Raw genomic sequence first — 24983 nt, 5'->3', positions numbered from 1 at the left:
AAATTTAGTAGTTTTATGCCAGTAAACGAACAAAATGGCGGCAGCTGGAAATGAGAAACTTCCAGATTTAAGAGAAATAAGAAATAAGTGTAGAAATGACATTGAACGATGTTTAAATGAGGTATAATTTGCACATGTTCTGAACAACAGTAGAACGTTGAGCAAAACTTGTCGTCAGAATCTTTAATATCAATATAAACGCGAGAAGAAAAGCAAGGTCCATACTACTGTGGTAGCTCGAAGGTTGAACACCACTAAATCCGGTTGTTCTTTCCTTATTTCCTATAAAGTCCACTTACGTTATAACGATTTTTTGACAGTTTTTAGCATATCACATTTTCAGAGACTTCTATTCCCATAAAGAATTATATCACTTTCTTTAGAAAAAACAAAAAGAAAAGGGGTGTTAACTTTTATATAAGAAAACTACAGGTCGTCGAATATTGATCAGGTCGGATATCCGGGCACTTCACCGATAACGTTGCGTAGCAACAAGAGCGAGGTGAAAGTAGACGCCATTTTGTAAAGTGAAAGCATTGTGTGTATCACGGGTGATCATTGTTTCTATTAATTTAAAGTGATTGAATGGAAAAATAAAAAGATGCCAAAAATTTATAATGTTACAGAATGCACCTGTAATCATTTGTGAGAGAGAAACCTATCGTTCTTTTAGTTTCCTGACGTGAAATTGAACAATGCATCGCCGATTTAAATGGAGTCGTGCATGCGGCAGATAAAATCCTGACGGCTCTGAATGGATACCAACTGCAAAGTATATTTACATTTGCAGTCAGCACTTCCGTAGTTTTTATTATAAATTTATTTAATTCATGCCGTAATAATCGCAAGAACTCCGATCCCCTTACAGTTTAAGGACGTGAAAATAAACTGGGTAAATGGGTCTCTCTCTCCATTCCAGTCGTTCTGTAGATGGCCTCCAATTATAAAATCTCAATTAATATTTTTTCATAAACCTTTTTGTCTTAAATACATTTCCAGCAATTTCATGTTTGTTTTTTAATAAATAGGCCTATTGTTTGTCAATATTTTTCTTCTTTCACTTAATTCATTTTTGATAAAATTATTTCTAAACACTCCCTGTCAACTCTGGACTAGGTCTAATTTGGACTTGTGAAATGTGTTACTAGATAATAATTGTAAAGGTTGATTCATTAACATTAACTGTTATTCTATCAACACCTTCAATGTGGGATTTAATTAGCAGGTATCGTAATATTAACACCTATATTTAACCAGAAAAATGTGTGATGAATAATGGAGAGAGGATTATTCTAATAATTTCTTCAGCATTTCATAGGATAAAACAAAACAATTATGTATATAAATTTCATTTATTATAAAATCAGTTTTTTTTCAATGTGTCAATCTTTAAAAAAAAATATAGATCTAGATATGAAAATATAATGTATACATATATCTCTACAACATGAACAGCTAGTTTGTCTTAATTCATAAGTGAAGAGTCTTGAAAAAGTCGTTCCGACTTCATCTCAGTTTTGTTATATTTTCTGGTCCTTTAAATTTGGGATCATTGATTTCAACTCATTTGAATTTGAACATTGAATACCGCTTTAAAAGCCGGTGCTAGGGAGCGCGGGGTGTGACTTTTTTCATAATGCTCATGAACAGATTCAGTCAAACCCAGTCTGCAATTTTCACTGTTTGCATTGTTCTCGGTGCTTCCGGGGGATCTACTTTTCAAATTATATTAGAGATTCACAGTATAAAAATCATAAGCCACAGGGATCACTATGGAGACGAGTAGTAAGTATGTGGCAGGTTGGTAAAATCCAGTTCTGACCGGTTCTGTCCAGATCCTGGATGCCTATCACTAATCAAAGAGACTGATTTCCTGTTCCTATCCCTTTGATGTACACTATGCCTCCAGGGACTTATGTTATTTGGACACTTGGCAGGTGGATGCACATTTTTGTTATTTGCATAACAGTATACCTTAAAGAGATTAATGACACCATAGTAATAAACCCCTTATTTCATAATACAAAAATTGTATAATCCATCCATTGTTTTAAGTAAAAAATTGAGTTCCAAAATATTTCATTCAAATAGAATCTATTTTTTTAAAGGGACAATATTTTTGGAATATATACAAAAGAAAATAGATATAAAATATAAATGTCACATTCATTTTTAGTATTCTCACACAATGTATATGTACATAGATATAACTTATATATTACGCAAATGGAATCTTGCCATCCGAAGGGCCGAAGAACTGGCAGTACACAACATGTCACTTCTGCCACCAGAGTTTAGACACGTTAATAAATCGATAATTTCCAGTAAAATTAGAGAAAAAAATGAACAGGGAATAAAAAAACACAAATAAAACTATATTATGATCTATTTTATTGAAAAACAACATCGCCGATAACTTGACAATACACAACATATGTCACTTCTACCAGACCATTATTGACACGCTAATAAATCAATAATTTCACGTAAAACTAGAAAAACCTTTCAGGAATACATTATAAATGGACAGGGAAAAATAAAAATTAAGAAATAAAAATGTATTATGATATATTTTATTCGAAAACAACATCGCGACCCGTACCGCTACTATAATCGCTACGGGTTGCTACGTGATACTTTCACCTTGCTGTATCTCGGATTTATCGGTTGCTAGGAAGTGACGTCACGCCGACCTGATCAACAAGTTACAACCCGCTGAATTTACTCCTTTCCGCTTTCAAGTTTTTTTTAGGTATTCAATTCTTACGCCATCATTTTTACCTAGCATGCGAAAGGAACATGCCAATTTCGATAGAGTGCAAAGTGATATATACTGAAACGCGGTAGAGTAAAAGTAAACACTTTGCTCTAAGAAAGGAAAAAAGATTAGCACTATTTATATTAGGACTACTTACATTTGATTTGGTTGTGATCAGCCGCGAACCCAGACCTTTTGACATGTAAAAGGACACTCTAACCATGTCGTGAAAGGTTTAACCCAACAGCCTCGAACCCAACAGCGAGGCTGTTGGAAGCGGCCTATAAAGATACTTTCACTACTCTTCTTCTTCCAAGCTTAATTTGCTCTTCAGTCTGTCAGAGCCCACTAGCTCTCCAGAAATTATGTGGACGCATTGGTCGAGAGGGCTAAGATGCTTTCCTACGGAGGTGATGCCCCAGTTTGATTCCTGGATACTCCCATAATTGTGGTGTGTTCTTGGGCAAAGTGCTTTATCACAATAGCTCAGTCAATCCAGCTGTACATAATGGTACCAGCTAATTGCTGGGGGTTAGGGATAATTGGTTTCAATTGTTCTTAAAATAGGGTCGCTCAAAAAGCTGTACAGAGCTTATGTTCATTGATTCACAAAGCGACTACCTTTACCTCTGGAAGTGTAGAATGCAACCAAGAGGAATAATAGGAGGCTCGGTTTGATTGCGTCTGTTCATAAGAGCTATTGAAATATGTAACACCTCTCATGCCCCTTAGCACCGGCTTAAACAGAACTCGTAATGAGTCGTATTACAGTCTGTTGAATGGACTCCATTCAAATCCCTTGTATGCAAAAGGTTTACCCACATTCACTATTTCATTCAGTCCAGGTTTTTAGATAAATTTTATCTTAAATACATGTATATAGGGTATGCAAAGGACCAGAAAATACAACAACACTGAATCAAAGTATGGGAAAACTTTCTGTTATAGTAAATGAAAATTTGAATCTGTAAAAAGATCAGATTCTTTGGAAGCATATAATGCACCAAGAAGAATAATAGCAGACTTGGTTTGATTGAGTGTTCCTGAGCCTAACTTATTTGTGTACAGGTTAATACCCTGAAATCCCGAAAATAAGCCGGTTTCGAAAATAAGCCGGTCTCGAAAATAAGCCACCATTTCACTACAGGCAAAACGGGCTCGTAAATTAGCCGCACTCAAAAATAAGCCGTACAATTTTTTTTTCATCAGTAATAGTATCAATGACTGTCAGGACACCATATAAGATAGCAAAAGTTACCAACATGTACATAGCAGATTTATTTTCGAATGTAATACCAATAAAACATACTTTGGAATAAAAATGTTTTTAAAACCATGGACAGATTGAAACTTTAAAAGCAATAAATTCCTGTCTCAAACACTTTTTTTGTCACGTCAGTTCTATTAATTAAAATGACAGGTCTTTATAACACAATGCAGTGCTTATCACGTATTGTGTAAGTTATTCATACTTGTTGGGTGATTAAATCATAGGTGTATATTGTTTGTTAGGCCAGACAAACGTTTTTAATGGGTAATTATCTGTTAGCAACGGATATGTCAGAAATATAAGTATTTACCGACTTCGATGTTTTTACTAAAAAGCAAAATATGACATCCGTATCTTCAGTTTTTCGGTACTCGAAACATGCCGGTTTTTAGAATGTTAATGAATATATGTACTCAAAAGTTCGCCGGACTCAAAAATAAGCCGGTCTCGATAATAAGCCACCAAATCTTTGGCTTGCTTAATGATGAAATAATTTTTTTGTAAAGTGTTCATCCCAATGGCTAGAAAAAACCTTTGCAGACAGGCTAGGCATCTGGTTACCAGATGGCTAGAATGCAGGCTTATGATGCATCCAGTTACCAGACAGCTGTAGACACTTCCTTTGAATTACTTTTGCATTAGCAATGTTTTATATTTGGTAATAACCCTGTCCAGTGGTGCCGCTGGGATAAATTTTCTTGTTGCCAAGCTTTTAGCCAAAATGAAAAATCTTTTAGCCAAATCTAAGATTACCTTTAGCCAAAATTGTAGACAAAATTGCAGATGTAATTTGCCTTGCTCAACGAATAGTAGAGCTGTTCTACTCAACCTGGCGTCGGCATCACGCCTTGGTTAAATTTGTATGCAAGCACGTATAGCTATCATTTAAAGGCATACAGCTTTGAAACTTATGTTTTCTTTTTCTAAGTCAATTACCAACCTCACTAGGTTAGTCCCATAACTCTGACTTGTATTTTGGCCCAATTATGCCTTATTTTAGACTTAGAAAATCCTGGTTAAAGTTTTTCATGCAAGTTACTATCTCCAAAACTAATGCAGATATTGATTTGAAACTTCACATGTGCCTTCAGGGTTATAAAACTAGGTGATAGCATCAAGTCCTGTAACTATGACATGCACTTTGGCCAAATTAATGAAATTATGCCTACGTTTGGACTTAGAAAATCCTTGTTAAAGTTTTGCATGCAAGTTACATTCTCAAAAATGAATGCAAATATTGAATTGAAACCTCACATGTTTCACTGGGTTTATAAAACTAGATGATAGCATCAAGTCCCATACCTCTGACATGTATTTTGCAAAATAATGGCCCCTTTTCGAATGTAAAATATTCTGGTTAAAAGTACTGTATGCAAGTTACTCTCTCCAAAACTAATGCAGATACTGGATTGAAACTCTGTAGATATTTCAGGGTAATATTCCTGTTTTTGGGACCTCAATCTGGATAGTTGAGCATTAGCTGTCTTATGGACAGCTTTTGTTGATATGCTGATTTACTTTTCCATTTGGAACAAACTTTCCTTACACCTTTTAATTCACACCTTCATTTGGATAAACATGAGCATCTATTGAAAGCAATATATATGTTTTACAAACAGCCTTTGCAATTTTGTTGTTCTTAGTTCCAGGGAAGAAAAGACATTGTCCTGGATCCCGAGTTAATGAAACCACTAGATAGAATCACTGGAGGTGCTGCATTTCTTAAGGTAAGGGTAGATGCTTCATATAGATAATACTGTCAGAAAATACATGATGTAATTTCTCATCATAAAATTAAAGGATGTATAGAAAACCCTCTTTTTTTTTTAGCTCACTTAAACATCTCCTCTGAAACTACTGGTCAGAATAACACCAAATTTGGTCTGTAGCATCTAGCATCCTGGTGAGGTCCTATATCAAGTTTGTTCAAATGGGGGCACTTGGCCCCTTTTAGGGGCTGCTAGAGCTAAAAATAGAAATACCTTTAAACAGATCTTCATCAAACTTGGTCTGTAGCATCGTTATATGGTCCTCTCCCAAGTTTGTTCAAATGGGGGCACCTGGCCCCTTTTAGGGGCTGCTAGAGCTAAAAATAGAAATACCTTTAAATGACTTCTTCTCACGAACCATTTGATGGATCTTCATCGCACCTTGCCCCTTTTTAGGGGCTGCTAGAGCTAAAAATAGAAATACCTTTAAATGACTTCTTCTTATGAACCATTTGATGGATCTTCATCAAACTTGGTCTATAGCATCAGCATCATTATATTGTCCTCTCCCAAGTTTGTTCAAATGAGGCCACTTGGCCCCTTTTAGGGGCTGCTAGGGATAAAAATAGAAATACCTTTAAACAACATCTCATGAACCACTTTCTGGATCTTCATCAAACTCGGTCTGTAGCATCATTATTTGGTCATCTCCCAAATTTAGAAATATTTTTGAACGACTTCTTACCATGCACTGCTTGATGGATCTTAATTAAACTTGGTCTGTGGTATCATTATATGGTCCTCTCCCAAGTTGTTCAAATGGGGGCACCACTATTGCTAAAAATTGAAATACCTTTTAAACAACTTCTTATAATGAACCGCTTGATGGATCTTCATCAAACTTGGTTTGTAGCATACTTAGGTCTATTTGGGCCTCTTGTTTCACTTTATACACCAGTTTTGGAAAATGGGACATATTACGTGATGGCACGTGCATCCATCTGTCTGTCCGTTGGAATATAGGTAGGTAGGTAGTGATGAGACGATATGCAGAGAACATGAACCTGGTCTGTAGATTTAAGGTCAAGATCACAAATTGAGCTCAAACATAAATTCTGTCTGTCATATTTAGTGTCCGGAGCATAACTTAATAACTATTCAAGGTATTGACTTCAAACTAGAGACGTAGGGAGGTGATGATGAGACAATGTGCAGAGTGTATGAACTAGGGCGGTAGGTTAAAGTTCAAGGCCACAGCAAGGTCAAATTTGCCCAGCATATTTCATGTCCAGATCTTAACTTGAAAACTATTATAAGTGTTGACTTGAAACTTGGCATATAGGTAGGTGGTGATAAGAGGATATGCAGACTGCAACAATCTATATTACACTCGCCTCCCCCCCTCCCCCTACCCCCCTCCGCTTCTGTCCTCCTCTGATAATATAATCCATCAGGCATATATTACCCCTCACTCATGTTTACAGTTTACTAACAACATAAATGTAAATTTCATAACCAGCCTTATTTGACCAGTATTTTCAGATTTATTTTATCTTCCCCAGTATTTGGGGGAGATGTTTTTGATTCAGTTGTCTGTTTATTATAGGATTGAGTCTTTGAATTGTTTTATTCTTTAACATAGATATATTTGGTTTACTTTACTTTTACATTGCAACTTGTCTTATTGTAGTTTTTGTACATTTTAAAATGTTCAATCTAATGAAACTAAATTTGCAGCAGTTGCACTGCATTTGCCTTGAAATCTGTAAATGTGAAAGGCTAAATTTTTCCAGAAGTCACAATCCTGGACTGGCTTTGCTTGTTTACTTATGTCACATTGTTTTATGAGATACATGCACTGGAAATTTGCCATGAAATGCACCCAAATTGAAATTAGTGGTTCGTAAACTTTGTATGTAGAGAAATATTTATGATATTGCAGGAAAATGGTGTTGATAAAATATTCAAACTTGATAGAGCAGACAAGCAGACAAAATTAGTAGGATGTGACAGGTATGTGTGCTTCCTTGTATAGCTTATTTTAATATTAATTATACATCCACATGAATTAAGTTCATATTCTTGGTTAAAAATGTTGTTTGCATCTCATACTGGGAATAGTTCCAAAGAAACTCCTGTATAGCTGGACTTGGACCTGGGCTAGGTAGGGGCTTGGACCTGGGCTACATATAATGTAGGTAGTTGTTGTGGTTGAAAGCCAGTTTCTAGAAGTCCCAATTTGTCGTACTCTTGTCCAGTCAGTTGCTTTGCCATGCATGGATAAATTTAAAAATAGTTTAGCACAAACATTCACCGTAAACAAAACAATGTGTCCCAGATGCCTAGGTCCAAAGTCAAGGTCACACTTAGAGGTCAAGGATTGTACGTTATTTTTTTTTATTGTCTAGCCATTGACTTTGCCATAGATGAATGAATATTCTTATAACTTGCCAAAACATTAAAAGTAACAAAATATGTCACACCATGTCCAAGGCTCTTTGTTGAATAGTTAAGGTCACACTTAAAAGTAAAAGGTTTTCAAGGAATCAGAATTGTAATCATCCTGGGTCCCTCTTATGCATACTTGTTTACATTTGAGCCGCACCATGAGAAAATCAACTTAATATGTTTGCGACCAGCATATGGATGCAGACCAGCCTGCGCATCCGCGCAGTCTGGTCAGGGTCCATGCTGTTTGCTTTCAAAGCCTATAGCAATTAGAGAAACCGTTAGCTGTGCTGGTCTGGATCCATCCTGGTCACAATGCATTATGTTGGTTTTCTCATGGTGCGGCTCATTTTAATTAGCTCATGATCATCTCATTTGACATCTAGCTAGTTTCTGTAAAAATTCGGTAGATGAGGTTTTGCAATACATGAGATGTTTTATTCATTTCAGACGTGTGTATTTAGTGAAGGCAAAGATAAATATCATGAAGATTATAGCAGATCATATTTCAAGTGAACAGTCCCGAGGTGAATATAGAAAGTACCGTATCGTTATGGTACCACGACGGGTATGTAACACCAGAATAAATGCAATATTTATAATAAGCAAAATAGCCATGGGTTCTTTTTGTACAATACCTTTTGTGTGCTAGTTTAGTTTATACCGCTTCAGTTTAGGTTATTTGTAAAGACAGCTTGAAACTGTATAAGATCATTCTTCAATTTGTTTGACTTCTGTGAAAAAAAAGAGCGAAAGTGATGCTCAGGCACTATGGTTATTGCGGCTGAGTTTAAACCCAAGGTGTCGTGTTAAGTTGACTATAACTGAATTCAGTCAGCAGAACACTTCTGTTCCATCACAGCTTGTAAATATTAAAGCATAGGACATTCAGAAAAAAAAGTTGTATAAAGAATGGTAGACGGTATTTATTGGATCGGTATGAGTCCAGATATATTTCATATTGTATACAGGACATTATTCAATAATCTGTTTCTTTCTTGCTTATTTTTCTCAGTAGAAAAAGATTTTCTCATTAGAAAAGAAAAAAAAGTCAGACAGGCAAGATTCATTTATAGAAACATCGTATCAAGGGTTTATCTATGTTCTTTTTCATGCAGATACAATTATGGTTCCACAGCATTCATTGTTTACTTCACATAAACATTCAAGTATGGAAATATATTGGAATTTCACGTTGTATAAAAGCAAATCCCTGACTGAAAGAGAAAATTAGGTATAAAATAGGTATGAATTATCATTGTTTTGTAATGTTGTTTTTTCAGTTATTTTTGTGTGAGATGATTCTAGAACAGGAAGGAGTGTTAGGTCATTGTGAACTAGACGAGGCTGACCTTAACCTATTACCGTTGGATACAGATATACTCTCTATGGAAACACCAGAATTCTTCAAATCTTTCTACTTGGTAAATAATTAAATTGTTAAAAGTGAGTAGGTTTGATTTTGAAATCTAGATTAAATGTGAAACTTCGTTATTTTAGGTCTTAAAACAAATCACTAGGTAAAACCGAAGTAATTGTCTATGGAACCTGAGAAAAATGTTTGTCTTTATGAAATCTTGGTCAGCATCTGGGGTCAGATACTATAATAGTAAATGACTAGATCAGATCATAAAAAACTTTGTGTCGCCATATGACCTATCATGTGTCGGTGCGACGTTAAATCCAACAAAAAAAAAAAAAAAAAAAAAAAAAAAACTTTGTTAATTTGTTAATACTCTAGTAGCCATATTTTCTGCTTGATCTGTAGAAAACCTTGTTAGAAAGTTTGTCTCTATAAAATTTAGTTAATTTGTTAAACTGTGTCATCTGGTCATCTGGGGTCAGAAACTAGATGACTGGGACAGGTCATAGAGAAACATCGTTAATCCTCTAGTGGCTATATTTTCTACTAGATCTTTGTAAGACCCGGTCAGAAATTTTGTCTTGATAACATCTGCATTAAGTTTGATACTGTTTTATTTGTGCTTCTCAGTTTCTGCCATGGCCATCTTGCATTTTAGATACGTGCAATTCTTTTATGTAAATTTGATATCGATAATTTAGAAATATGATGGCAATTAATGTATGATAATGTCAGAATTAACGTTTTCATTTAACCTTAACCATACTTTACAGGATAATGACATGACATTGTTACAGACAGTTAGTAAATCTATACAGACTATTCAAGGATTTATGGGAGAAATACCAAATGTCTACTGCCTTGGCCGTGCTGGAAAGGTAGGTTAAACATTACCTGTAGAGAGTGAATTATAGAGTAAATCTCTGTAATAAATCTGTACTTTTAAGCTTTTCTGCAATACTGACTTCATGGTTCTATGGGAAAATACTGTCTTCTGCCTGGGACCTGTTTGATAGTCAGTTTAGACATTACCTGTAGTAAGATCTATATCGTTAGTCTATGCCACAAAACTTTAAAAGACTATACAAGGATCTATAGGAGAAAAACCTATTATCTGGGATGGATGTAGTCCTGACAAAATATAACAGTTAATAGAACAGTATGTAAACTTCCATTACTTGTTGTTAGGTTGTTTTAGTTGATCAGAACTCTGTTTTAAACTTTCTTATAGATTAAGTATATATGTTAATGTTTAAACTGTTAGATTTTGTATATTTCAGATGTGTCATGAGTTACTGAAGCAGATGAGTGGTGGTGATCGATTGATAGAACCAGATTATACCAGATCTCAGATAGGACATATGTTTCTTATTGACAGAGGTATTGCTATAATTTATATGTTTACATCCATAAATGATTCTGGTCATACTATTTGTAGACAGCCGACTAATATGACATATCCTTTATTAGTTTTTAACTGTGTTTCTCTGGAGAGTGATTCTGCAATAACTTAAAAAGTAAAAAATGTATATTTTCATGAAAATTGAAATAATTGGCAGTATAGAGAATATTTTTGTGGTTTTATTTCATTGGTATGGCAAAAAGTGTTGCAACAAATAGTCTAAAAATGTCTGCGATAAATGAAAATGTAAGAGAGATTTTTGTGCCTTATGTCTACAGTTGACTTAAAATTATATTTCTACTTGTAGGAGTAGGCGTTGTGACACCCATAATTTCACTGGTGACTTTACAGTAATATTTCTACTTGTTGGAGTAGACTTTTTAAGACTCTAATATGTCCATGGTGACTATACAGCAACATTACTACTTGTAGAAGTAGACTTTGTGATGCCTATAAATGTTAACAAGTGACTTTACAGTAATATTTCTACTTGCAGGAATAGACTTTGTGACACCCCTGTGTTCACAGGTGACTTATGAAGGACTATTAGATGACATGTTTGGTATACAGTGTGGGTGTGTAGAGTTTGGAAAGGATGTCACACAGAAAGATCAACCAGTCAAAGTTCGCCTGAGCAGTGAGGATGAGGTGTGATGCTAAATGCATTGTGTAACTGGTTTCAGTTATATAATAAGTTTGAAGTCAAGTCTCAAATTGCAGCTTTGTGATTGGTCAGTTTCAAAATTGTGCCCACAAACAACCAATCAGATGCTGGGGATTTGAGACTAGTTCCCAGTCTCAGTTTTGTTATCATTGACCCAGGATTAAACTGCGAAATCAATATTTTTGTGCAAAAGTACTGAATGGCATATGTCATGTTAAATAATTAAGAAATAACAATACAAATATATCACAAAGGTATTCATAGATCTTGAAACTTTGTGCATAAAATTTGTATGTTTTTATTACTGTGAAATAATTTAATTTCTTGGGCATGAAATTTTATGGTTTTGGTCAAAGTGGCAATTTTATAGGAATATAAATTTAAGGATTAAAGTTATTTAACATAAAATGGATGGGAATTTAATTTGTTCATTGGAATTTAATTTTTTGATTCCAGGAAAATTAGTTCCCCCAAACCCCTATAAATATTACTGCTTTCACAATATGTTAAACAGTATTAATTTCCAGTTGTAACCTGATCTGACTTTTATGTCTTTCATTATTGAGGTTTTAATGATATATGTAAGAAAGAAAAATGTCAGATTTGTAGAATACATTTAATTTTGTGGGCAGAAAATTTTCTGATGTTAATACAGCTGTTTTGGTGGAGCAGAAAGTCATAGATTTGAAATTTCAGAGATAAGAAAATAAGGAAACAAAATTTGTTGTTGGCATTTAATTTCATGGATGGACAAAAACATGTAATTGGTAAAAAATAATACCCAAAAAAATGCATAAATGATAACTTTCCTGGAATAATTAATCACTGAAAAAATTTAGAAAATGAATATATGAAAGTCAAAATGTGTGACAGTCACTCTGAGAAACGTTATTACAGAATTATCTTATTACAGATATATAATAAGTTATGATACTATATCTTATTTTTAAATGTAAGATGTGATATCATACTTATAGCTGTAAGATGTTCTGACGCTATATCTTACTTACAGATGTATGCTACTATTTTTTATTTACAGATGTATATTGTTATATCTTAACTATAGATATATGATGCCTCATTTTACAGATGTATCATTCCATAATCATATTACTTACGGATGTTTAATGCTTTATATTACTTACAGATGTATGATGCTATACGATGTAGACACTTCACTAACGTGTTTGATTTTCTGAAGAGCAAAGCCCAGGATCTGCAGTCTGTATCTGATGTAAGTTTTAAAATGATAACATGTGAGGCTCTGCCGAGCAATTTATCAATTTTATTCAACAAGTTTAATAAATTAAATGTGGAAAGACGCATGTAATATTCTTTTTATCTCATGTAAGCTTTTCCTGCTGAAACATCAAAATTCCGACTTTCTTTACCTATTATAGACCAAGTCAATTAAAACAGTGTCTCCTATACTTTAAATGTCCAAGCTTTATTACACTAGTGTAATGTCAAATTTAGGTAATTGCAATATTTCTTTCCCATATTGTCAAATATGCGAAAATTAAATTAGTGAACATTTTTTTATGTATTGCTACCAATGAGACGATAGTGAAACAAGCATTTTTCTAAGTAATTTAGGAAAGACCTTTATTGCATTTCCAGTCTGATGTGGGTAAGCAAAGGGTACACTGGTTCATACTTAGCAAATTTGATTCTTTACAGTTTCTTAAAGCAAGAACTGCTAATCCCATAATATAATATATATGTAAGTGTACAATTCTTATTTTTTGTCAGTACATATGTACATATCTCCTGTTATATTTATTTCAAAGCAGTATAAACTCATCTTGTCTTTGATTACAGAAAAGGAAGAATTTTACCAAAGTGAAGGATATGAAAGACTTTGTGGCAAATGATCTAAGAAAATTGAATCAGTCTAAAGCTAATCTTACCTACCGTAAGTTAATTTCTGTGTTTAACTATCTCTCTAAATTGAACTGGTCTAATGTTAGTCTCGCCTACCATAAGTTAATTTCTGTTTAATTACTGGTATCTCCATAAATTGAACTGGTCTAACATTAGTCTCACCTACAGTAAGTTAATTTCTATGTTTAACTATCTCCATAACTTGTACTGGTCTAAAGTTAATCTCACCCAGTGTAAGTTAATTTCTGTGTGCAGATAGCTCCATTATTTGGGATATCAAGCACTCTTGTGTTACAATTCCGATTTTAAATCATCAAGAGAATGGAGTTATATAAGAAACATCAGAAGTGAGACAAGTTATTGTGATGAATAAATGAAAGATAGTTTGTCATATTTCACTGGTCCTTAACTTATGAATCTGATTCATGTTGGATATTTGAGCCGTGCCATGAGAAAACCAACATAGTGGCTTTGCGACCAGCATGGATCCAGACCAGCCTGCGCATCCGCGCAGTCTGGTCAGGATTCATGCTGTTCGCTTTCAAAGCCTAATGGAATTAGAGAAACTAATAGCGAACAGCATGGATCCTGACCAGACTGTGCAGATGCGCAGGCTGGTCTGGATCCATGCTGGTCGCAAACCCACTATGTTGGTTTTTCCATGGCACGGCTCATATGTTTGTTTCTTGTAACACTGATCATTTAACTGTATATAGATTTATAAATATAACTGCAGGACTGCTGAGTGCTAAACAAAAGTACATTTTTGCTACTTTTCAGATATTGGAGCATGTGAACAGATAATAAAGAAGAAAAACAAAGGAGATTTTCAGGAGTATATGCAAACAGAACATAGTAAGATCATAGACCATAAAAATCACCAGTTGAGCTTGTTCTGCATATAAGGAAAAACAAAATTCTACAATATGGAATTTGAATAAATCTGAATTTGTTTTAAACAACAGGACACACTCATAAATTAGACAAATCAAAGGGATAGGGATGTACTTGACGTTTTGCTGGATTGATGTTGAAAATGTTGACGAGAATCAAATTTTTTATAATGAGGTCTATGGGAAGATCAATATTTTGACATTTTTATGAATAGACAATTTTCTACAATGTAAATTTTAATGAAGCTTCTCATACTTGTAAATAGCATAGTGTCTATTACATTGCCATTACATTTGTCTACTGAACTACCTTGGAATGTGACGGCTTTAACATTGACATATCAAATGTTTGTATTAGTAGAAATTGTAGGTCATTCAATTTCATTTTTAATTCAGTATGCCAGCGCCAGTATCATTTTAGTTAAGTATCAAGTTTTACCATGTTTCAACAGCAAAATATTTCAAAAGTAGAAATGTTCTGTTAACTAGTACTCGTTAAAAAAAAATTGATGATTTTTGCCAGATGAAATAAAGAAATAGATGAGTAATTAAAAATGTTACAAGAGAGTCCACCAATTTTGTTTTATCTGTTCTAGGTCTTTTGGAGGGCACAGCATTCCGAGAAAACTTAAATTATATAGAAGAATGCATAAATAAACAGGTATGTAAGTTCAGTTTAAATAGTTTTATTTCAGATATCATACAATCGTCTAAGAAGATTTGGTGTAATTCATGTGACTTAACAACAGTCCAGTTTGACTTGTCATGGTGACTTACTGTGTGAAACTGTTTGGTATTTGGGAGCAGTTCAGTATTTAGTTTTAGCAAAAATGAAACACTATAAAAAGTTGGTCACATATAATGCATCTGACACAGTTTGACTTGTGTTTTTGTCATTCTACAGTATCATAGCCTCTGTCATTAGAGAATGAGTTGTTGTATATTCTTAGTCAACAGAAATGAATTTTTGTAGAGTATAGACTAGTGATATGTCTCTTTTAAAACTGCTTACTGACTCAGGAAGTCTACGAAAAGTTTCTAAACATATCTTGGCAAGAGAGGTTGGTATTGGTTAAATGAAGTATATTGGAATTCTTTTGCTTCTCAGCACTTGAAAGGAATTGAAGGGCATTAAATATTTTTGATGAAGTAAGTGGGAACTATGGGTTTCCCTATTATATTGTTGATCTGTTATTATGGGAAGAGTGCTCAAAAGTTGGGAAATGGAAGGATTGAACTGATTCCTTATTTACAGAACCCTCTAATGTCCAACTTGAAGCTGTTGTGTTTGATGTCTCTAACAAATGATGGCATTCCAGGCAGAGAATATAAGTCTTTGAAGACACAGTTTGTGCAGGTATGTGTTAATAAATGATATGTTCAATTACTTCATCAGCTAGGAATGTATCAGTAATTGTTGTGTTCAGTTACTTTCTCAACAAAGCCTGTTTGCATTACTTTTCGAAGGTGTGATGATAATTTGATGATTTAATTTGCATTTCCGAAATATTCCATAGATTTTGCTTTAATTTTGAATATAAAAGTATAACATCTCATATGCTCTAATATTTTAATGACATTGCAACAGCCTTGAAACCTGATTTAATTGAATATCCGTATACTGTGTCCAGATCTTTTTCACACAATGGATTAATTGACCCCTTTTGTTGTCAAATATATTTATAAAAAGACAGAACAGGTTCTGAAGTATGCAAGTTTACTTTCAGAGTCACGGATTTGAGCAGGTATTAACATTCCATAATCTGAAGAAAGTTGGGTTACTACGGGAACAAGAAGTTACCTCTCAGTCTCTAGTGTCAGCTGGTGTTGCTGCCTTCACTAGAAATAGTTCTTTTAAAAATCTTCGTAAAAGACTTAATTTGGTAAGTATACATTTAATTCTTTAGTGTAGTGTGCACATTCTTTGACAAATATGGCAGAACAGACTTCTAAATATTCATGTCATCAAAATACATAGTGTATAACTTGTATGATACCATAAGCATGTAAACATGGGAAAATTTGCTCGATTCAGGTAAAACTTTTGCTTATTATTTTAATGACTTGACTGTTTTGAATATGGTATCAAGCCTAACGACTCGCATTACCAACATATTTGGTCAGTGAAAGAAAATTGGGGTGTTTTTCAATAAAATTAATGTATGCCAGAGGCTTTTTGCCAAGGAAAGCACTCATATTCTGTCTTAGACCTTATTTATTAAAAAGTAAACTTTAAGGAAAAATATTAACTGAATGAAGCAGTTTTCCCTGCATGTACTGTACTAAAATTATGTGAGTTGGCCACCCTGAAAAATGCATAGGCAGAAAAAAAGTATAAGGTTCTGTGACTTAGTTATAGAAGCAGATGAGATAGTCCTACTTTAGGATAACTGTTTAGCCAGGAAAACAGTTAAATAAAAGAACGGTCTTTTTATAGCATCATTTTCTAACTGTAGCTTATTCTAACATTTACAAAGTGCAGGAATTCAACATGCATAAACAGGAAATGTAGTTCCAGTTTTGTTTTGCCATCTGCAGCATTATGTCTTTCTGGTAAAATAACTTCTGATAACAAGTATCAGGGTGTTTTATTTTTATCCAGTTTTATTTATTGAAAAAAAGACTGCAAAGATACACTACATAAATGTAGTTCATTGGTAGTAGTTTTACAGCATGAGTGTTAAGAGTTTCCTTGTACTGATTCTTGTCCAGTATGCAGAAATGTATTTGGGTTGATTTAGTTTTGAAACTAGTCATTGACTCTTAAAGAATAATCTTTTGCATTAGTTTTTTTTTAAGCGGAATTGAGTTTTTAAATATTACGTAAAATGTTTATAGAATAATTTTGTCAGGTTTTTAGATATTTATTTACATGTTTTCAGATTCCATCTGTTGATGTGGATTTACGAAGCCCCTGTGATATGTCATATGTGTTCAGTGGAGCATATTCACCACTATCCTGTAAACTTGTTGAACAGGTAATAGTAATATCCAAAACAATTTAACCCTTACCCTGCTAAATTTCTATAATGAACCTGTACATCTTTCAATTTTGACAGTACCGTTAACTGTTAAAAGGGGTATTTAGCAAAAACATACTGACTGAATGGCAAACAGTGCAGATCTTGATCAGACTGCATGGATGTGCAGGCTGATCGAGATCTACACTGTTCGCAAAGGCAGATTCAGTCGTGTCTAGCATGATAAGGGTTAAAGATCTGTTCTCAAAAACTGTTTTAATCAACAACTAAAAACCTAGTACACTTCTCAAATCATTTTTGCAAAATGAATGTGAAGTGCACTAAGTTTTTAGTTGTTATTGATGTATCATTTTGTGTGGCAAAAGACTGGCATTACTAGGTTTTTACCTGTATTTGTAACCTATAGTTACCAATATTTGTTACCTGTTTTTGTTACCTATATTTGTCACCTATATTTATTAGTCCCATATGGGTGGAACACCGGAGGAGACTATAGGAATGTCCTCCGTCCGTCTGTCCATCTGCAAGTCTGGATCCTGCAAATACTCAAAAAAAGTATTCAAGCTAGATTCACAAAACTTGGTATGTGAATAGAGGGCAATATTTAGATTATGCACGTACATGACCTATGCTTGTAGGTCAAAGTTCAAGGTCACTATTGAAGGTCAAGTAAAAATTGTTTCTGATTCGTAACTTTTATAGCTTTGAAACTTATTTTTCACTTTTTTAGGTCCATTATCAACCTCACTGGGTCAAGTCTGATAACTCTGACATGTATTTTGGCCAAATTATGCCCCCTTTTGGACTTGGAAAATCCTGGTTAAAGTCTACATGCAAGACTAATGCAGATACTGAATTGAAACTTCACATGTGTCTTTGGGGTCATAAAACTAGATGATAGCATCAAAAACCATATCTCTGACATGCATTTTGGCCAAATTATCTTTTGGACTCAGAAAATCTTGGTTTAAGTTTTGCATTCAAGTACATATAGCTATTACTTAAAGACATACAGCTCTGTAACTTATATTTTTTCTTTTTCTAGGTCAATTACCAACCTCACTGGGTCAAGTCCCATAACTCTGACATGTATTTTTGGCAAATTATGCCTCCTTTTTGACTTGGAAAATCCTGATTGAAGTTTTGCATGCAAGTAACTGTCTCCAAATAAAATGCAGATATTGAATTGAAACTTTATTGTATTTTCAGGGTTATAAAACTAGGTTATAGCATCAAGTCCCATAACTCTGACATGCATTTTGGCCAAATTATGTCCCCTGTGAACTTAAAACTTCTGGTTAAAGTTTTGCATGCAAATTACTATGTCCAAAACTAATGCAGATACTGGATTGAAACTCTATAGATACATTCCTGATTCTGGGGCAACAATTCGAATAGTTGAGCATTTGCTGTCTTATGGACAGCTCTTGTTAGTCTTAACACTGTCGGCAACAACCACAAGGAACAACACTAACAATGTTTTATACCTGCAAGGGACTTCTATATTGCCACTGCAATACTCGGTCACTTGTTATCTATGTTTATTGCCTGTATTTGTTGCCTATATATATCTTATCTGTATTTGTTACCTATATTTCTTTCCTATACATGTATTTGTTACCTATATTTGTTACCTGTATTTGTTACCTATGATTACAGGTATTACAGAGGGAGGGATTTCTAGGTATGGAGGAGATAACCAAACATCTGCCTGGCAGTGTTCACTCAGAAGTTAAACTTCAAACACCTGGTAAAGGTCAGTAAATTACCATTATGTTTTTAGCTCACCTGTCACAAAGTGACAAGGTGAGCTTTTGTGATTGCGCGGTGTCCGTCGTCCGTTCGTGCGTTCGTCCGTAAACTTGCTTGTGACCACTCTAGAGGTCACATTTTTCGTGGGATCTTTATGAAAATTGGTCAGAATGTTCATCTTGATGATATCTAGGTCAAGTTCGAAACTGGGTCACGTGCCTTCAAAAACTAGGTCAGTAGGTCTAAAAATAGAAAAACCTTGTGACCTCTCTAGAGGCCATATATTTCACAAGATCTTCATGAAAATTGGTCAGAATGTTCACCTTGATGATATCTAGGTCAAGTTCGAAACTGGGTCACGTGCCTTCAAAAACTAGGTCAGTAGGTCTAAAAATAGAAAAACCTTGTGACCTCTCTAGAGGCCATATATTTCACAAGATCTTCATGAAAATTGGTCAGAACATTCACCTTGATGATATCTAGGTCTGGTTCGAAACTGGGTCACGTGCCATCAAAAACTAGGTCAGTAGGTCAAATAATATAAAAACCTTGTGACCTCTCTAAAGGCCATATTTTCCATGGGATCTGTATGAAAGTTGGTCTGAATGTTCATCTTGATGATATCTAGGTCAAGTTCGAAACTGGGTCACGTGCGGTCAAAAACTAGGTCAGTAGGTCTAAAAATAGAAAAACCTTGTGATCTCTCTAGAGGCCATATATTTCATGAGATCTTCATGAAAATTGGTCAGAACGTTCACCTTGATGATATCTAGGTCAAGTTCAAAAGTGGGTCACGTGCCGTCAAAAACTAGGTCAGTATGTCAAATAATAGAAAAACCTTGTGACCTCTCTAGAGGCCATATTTTTCATGGGATCTGTATGGAAGTTGGTCTGAATGTTCATCTTGATCATATCTAGGTCAAGTTCGAAAGTGGGTCACGTGCCATCAAAAACTGGGTCAGTAGGTCTTGAAATAGAAAAACCTTGTGACCTCTCTAAAGGCCATATTTTTCATGGGATCTGTATGAAAGTTGGTCAGAATGTTCACCTTGATGATATCTAGGTCAAGTCTGAAACAGGGTCATGTGCGGTCAAAAACTAGGTCAGTAGGTCTAAAAATAGAAAAACCTTGTGGCCTCTCTAGAGGCCATACTTGTGAATGGGTCTCCATAAAAATTGGTCAGAATGTTCATCTTGATGACGTCTAGGTCAAGTTCGAAAGTGGGTCACGCTTCTTCAAAAAGTAGGTCAGTAGGTCAAATAATGAAAAAACTTTGTGACCTCTCTAGAGGCCATATTTTTCATGGGATCTGTATGAAAGTTCGTCTGAATGTTTATCTTGATGATATATAGGTCAGGTTTGAAACTGGGTCAACTGCGATCAAAAACTAGGTCAGTAGGTCTTGAAATAGAAAAACCTTGTGACTTCTCTAGAGCCCATACCCTTGAATGGATCTTCATGAAAACTGGTCAGAATGTTCATCATGATGATATCTAGGTCAAGTTTGAAACTGGGTCACGTGCCTTAAAAAACTAGGTCAGTAGGTCAAATAATAAAAAAACCTTGTGACCTCTCTAGAGGCCATACTTTTCATGGGATCTGTATGAAAGTTGGTCTGAGTATTCATCTTGATGATATCTAGTTCAAGTTTGAAACTGGGTCAACTGCGGTCAAAAACTAGGTCAGTAGGTCTAAAATTAGAAAAATCTTTTGACCTCTCTAGAGGCCATATTTTTCAATAAATCTTCATGAAAATTGATCTGAATGATCACCTTGATGATATCTAGGTCGTTTTCAAAACTGGGTCATGTGCGGTCAAAAACTAGGCCGGTAGGTATAAAAATAGAAAAACCTTGTGACCTCTCTAGAGGCCATATTTTTCATGAGATCTTCATGAAAATTATTGAGAATGTTCACCTTGATGATATCTAGGTAAAATTCAAAACAGGGTCACGTACCTTCGAAAACTAGGTCAATAGGTCAAATAATAGAAAAACCTTGTGACCTCTCTAGAGACCATATTTTTCAATGTATCTTCATGAAAATTGGTCAGAATTTTTATCTCGATAATATCTAGGTGAAGTTCAGAACTGGGTCACATGAGCTCAAAAACTAATCAAATAATAGAAAAAACGACGTCATACTCAAAACTGGGTCATGTGGGAAGAGGTGAGGGATTCAGGACCATCATGGTCCTCTTGTTGTTATTGTAATTACATCTTTTCTGTACAAGGCTGATCAGTATCAAACCTTGTTGTGTATATCTTTGGAATGTTACGATTCAGTGATTTTCACTGGAGTTATAGCCCTTATTTTGTAGTATTTAATTGTGTGCATGTTAAATGTTGGGAGACTTAGGTTTTTCATTAAAAAACAAGCTTTAGTTTTATTTGAGCTGCGCCATGAGAAAACCAACATAGTGGGTTTGTGACCAGCATGGATCCAGACCAGCCTGTGCATCCGAGCAGTCTGGTCAGGATCCATTCTGTTCACTTTTAAAGCCTATTGGAATTGGAGAAACTTTTAGCGAACAGCATGGATCCTGACCAGACTGCGTGGATGTGCAGGCTGGTCTGGATCCATGCTGGTCGCAAACCCACTATGTTGGTTTTCTCATGGCACGCCTCATTTTATATGTTTTGCAGTTAACATTATTGAGCTAAATATCACCTGTTGGTAATTGATCAGGTTTGTAATGCATAAGGCTGGGATGTCACAGGTACAAAAAGTATGAGAAACCAGCATGGATATGCGGCCACCATTGTTCTTCTTTACTTCAGGCTTTTACTATCTTACAGGTACAAAAGGTATGAGTAACCAGCCTGGACGTGCTGCCAGAGTTGTTCTTGTCTACTTTATAGCTTTCTATCTTACAGGTACAAAAGGTATGAGTAACCAGCCTGGATGTGCTGCCAGAGTTGTTCTTGTCTACTTTATAACTTTCTATCTTACAGGTACAAAAGGTATGAGTAACCAGCCTGGATGTGCTGCCAGAGTTGTTCTTGTCTACTTTATAACTTTCTATCTTACAGGTACAAAAGGTATGAGTAACCAGCCTGGACGTGCTGCCAGAGTTGTTCTTGTCTACTTTATAACTTTCTATCTTACAGGTACAAAAGGTATGAGTAACCAGCCTGGACGTGCTGCCAGAGTTGTTCTTGTCTACTTTATTGGTGGATGTTCTTACTCTGAGATAGCAGCTCTCCGGTTCCTTGGCAAACAAACAGGTATATCTTAACTTAGACTTAGTATTTTATTAGCTCATCTGATTTTTTGAAAAAAAATGATGAGTTATTGTCATCACTTGATCGGCGTCGGCGTTGCCTGGTTAAGTTTTATGTTTAGGTCAGCTTTTCTGGTAAACTATCAAAGCTATTGCTTTGAAACTTGCAACACTTGTTCACCATCATAAGCTGACTATGTACATCAAGAAACATAACTGCTTTTTGCAAGAATTATGGCCCTTTTTGGACTTAGAAACTCACGGGTAGGACAATTTTTCTATTATACAAAAAAAATCAGATGAGCATCAGCACCTGCAAGGCAGTGCTCTTGTTATGCTCACCTTCTACCTGTTGATTGGTTTGTAGACAATCTGGTTTCTGATTAATATGTAGGACTGCTTTTGTCTTTAGTAGTGAAAGTTCATCAGATATTTGCATGAGGTCAGTAGATGAACCTTATTATTCAGTAGTCAATTAGTCAAAGGTCAAGATCATAGTGACCCTGAGACTGAAGCTGGTTTCTGGTTGAAACTTCATAGGAATGCCTGTTGTAAATATCTGGAGAAGGTTTGTGCCTAAGGCAAATCAGACTTTATAACATGATTGTCAGTCATCAACATCTGACCACAATTGCTTTGGAGGTTAAATGCGGCTTTGAGAATAAAATGATTTAGGATGTGGAGAATTTACTGTAAAATCAGAAATTTTCGCGAGGCACATATTTTGCGAAAAGCGATTACAAAACTAGTTCGCGAGGTAAAATTTTAGCGAGGGGAGCACGTTCGGTATAATTTTCGCGAATTACATCTTACCTGTGGGTGATTCCGCTTGCTATCCTACTTCGACCGTTCAAAGTCAGTTGTTATGTTCAAAAACAGTTGTTATGTTACCGATATTGAATCCTTGTTTACAATTACCAAGGTGGGTGCAATTATTTGCACGACTACTTTTTTGATAGTTTGTACCTGTTGTCTGTTGTGTAGTACAATAGCCATTATGTGCGTTTATCGTAGGTGACTGAGATGTGCTCAGAAAATGAGAATAAAATATTTAACCATTTACTTGAGTTTGTTATTCCTTTATTCCATAATTCAGTGATCTCTGTGTTTGCCTGTGCAGACTTTTTGCTAAAATAAATAGGATGTTACGTTGGTTGAAACAATCTGAAAACTCCCAAAAGTCGGAGCCTGGACCGTGCTTGCCGAGTCCAGCCACTCCTCTGGATTAAACGTTAAATGAGGTTGTGGAAATGGAATACCAAAATTCGCCTAGCACATCTAGTGGGAGTAGAAAAAGAAAGCGAGGAGATTATGTTCGGTACAGCCCTGAACAGAAAGCTAAGATGGCGAGATACTGATATTCGTTAGTGTTTTATTCATTCCCTTGTACATAATGATAAAGTCCGTGTAATCCGGACTGCAGAGTGGGGGCCGCCATGTTTATTTTGAAATGGACGTTCGTGAAAATTTAAGCATATATAAGGTAATATTTCAGCGAGGATAAATTTTTACGAGAATATTCTATTCGCGAATATAGCGAAAATTAATCCCTCGCGAAAATTTCTGATTTTACAGTAGGTAGAGAGTTTTAGGGCCTCTGACCATAAACTTCCATGTCATTGGGAAATACATATTTAACAAACAACCTTTTTTATTTCAGTTGTATTTTTTGTTTCCAAATAGTTAGGCTGTTTCTTATCCTTGGTTACAGGGTACAAGTTCATTGTTGCTACCACATCGATATTCAATGGTAACACTATGTTAGAGACAGTCATAGAGAAACCAGCACTCTAGCTGCAGTGAGATCATTCCTGCAGAAAACTGTTCCTGGACAGGTGACATCAGAACGAAAAAATCAGACTTGAAAAAGAGGAAAGAGGGTTTATATTTTACTTAAAACAGTTTCTGTAGTTTTGCATCACATATATGATATTGACAAGAAAGAGGAATTAGCTATTGTGATACTGTGAAATCATTTAAATTCGCTGGCATGAAATTTCGCGCAAACATGAAAAAGGACTGTTCCGCGTGGGCTTTGATTCGTGCGTTTTCAATTTATAAATGAAAAAATGAAATTGAAAAATAATAATAGCACGGTCTTAAATTCGCACATTTCCTAGCGCGAAATACGCGAAAATTCGTCCTACGCGAATAAAATGATTTCACAGTAGGAGAGGGAGAGAAAAGGTGCAATAACTTATTTATTATACTCCTACTTCAAAGAAGAGGGGGTATATTGTTTTGCTTGCTTATCGTCTGTAAGTAGACAAATTTGCTTCTGATCAATAACTGTTGAATGCAATGAATCAGCTAGCTTGCCCTGATAAGAAATACTGGTACTGTTAATAACAATCTGTTTATATACAGGAATATTACTACTATTTATGTGTACTTAATCTTATTTGAATGGGTATTTATTGTAAGCAATCAATTTGTATGAATGCCTTAATATATTGTTATATTTCATAAATTGAACAATTTAACATTGTAAATTAGAACATAATAATGGTTTTCATTTAAAGGGGATTATTGAATATGCATCAATAATCCTTACTAGCCTGCAATATCTTTGTGGATCTATTGGTTTTAAGCTGTTATAACCAGATCATCTTTTCTTTTTTTTACATCTTCCCAC

At 34.9% G+C, this 24983-nt stretch overlaps 1 protein-coding gene across 1 annotated transcript; it reads left to right on the top strand.

The window, feature by feature from the left end:
• On the top strand, positions 1-24983 carry LOC123565355 (vacuolar protein sorting-associated protein 33B-like). Its single transcript, XM_053549959.1, has 18 exons — positions 1-121; positions 5672-5755; positions 7680-7750; positions 8636-8753; positions 9469-9609; positions 10322-10426; positions 10829-10928; positions 11447-11598; positions 12762-12848; positions 13436-13529; positions 14279-14353; positions 14988-15052; positions 15647-15748; positions 16119-16274; positions 17274-17369; positions 19032-19128; positions 22236-22352; positions 24060-24983. The coding sequence occupies exons 1-18, from the start codon at positions 35-37 to the stop codon at positions 24140-24142; spliced, it is 1830 nt and encodes a 609-aa protein (XP_053405934.1). The 5' UTR covers positions 1-34; the 3' UTR covers positions 24143-24983.

This window comes from Mercenaria mercenaria, chromosome 8, assembly GCF_021730395.1.
Source record: "Mercenaria mercenaria strain notata chromosome 8, MADL_Memer_1, whole genome shotgun sequence".
Taxonomy (NCBI): Eukaryota; Metazoa; Mollusca; class Bivalvia; order Venerida; family Veneridae; genus Mercenaria; species Mercenaria mercenaria.
Note: the sequence above shows the minus strand (reverse complement) of the source record. Positions and strands in the feature narration are given on the sequence as shown.

Excerpts from the sequence above, each read along its gene's own strand:
- LOC123565355 (XM_053549959.1), top strand. The coding sequence starts at position 35 with ATGGCGGCAGCTGGAAATGAGAAACTTCCAGATTTAAGAGAAATAAGA. Across the intron at positions 7,751-8,635 it reads AAATTAGTAGGATGTGACAG|ACGTGTGTATTTAGTGAAGG; the intron begins GTATGTGTGCTT and ends TATTCATTTCAG. Across the intron at positions 19,129-22,235 it reads ACTTCAAACACCTGGTAAAG|GTACAAAAGGTATGAGTAAC; the intron begins GTCAGTAAATTA and ends TCTATCTTACAG.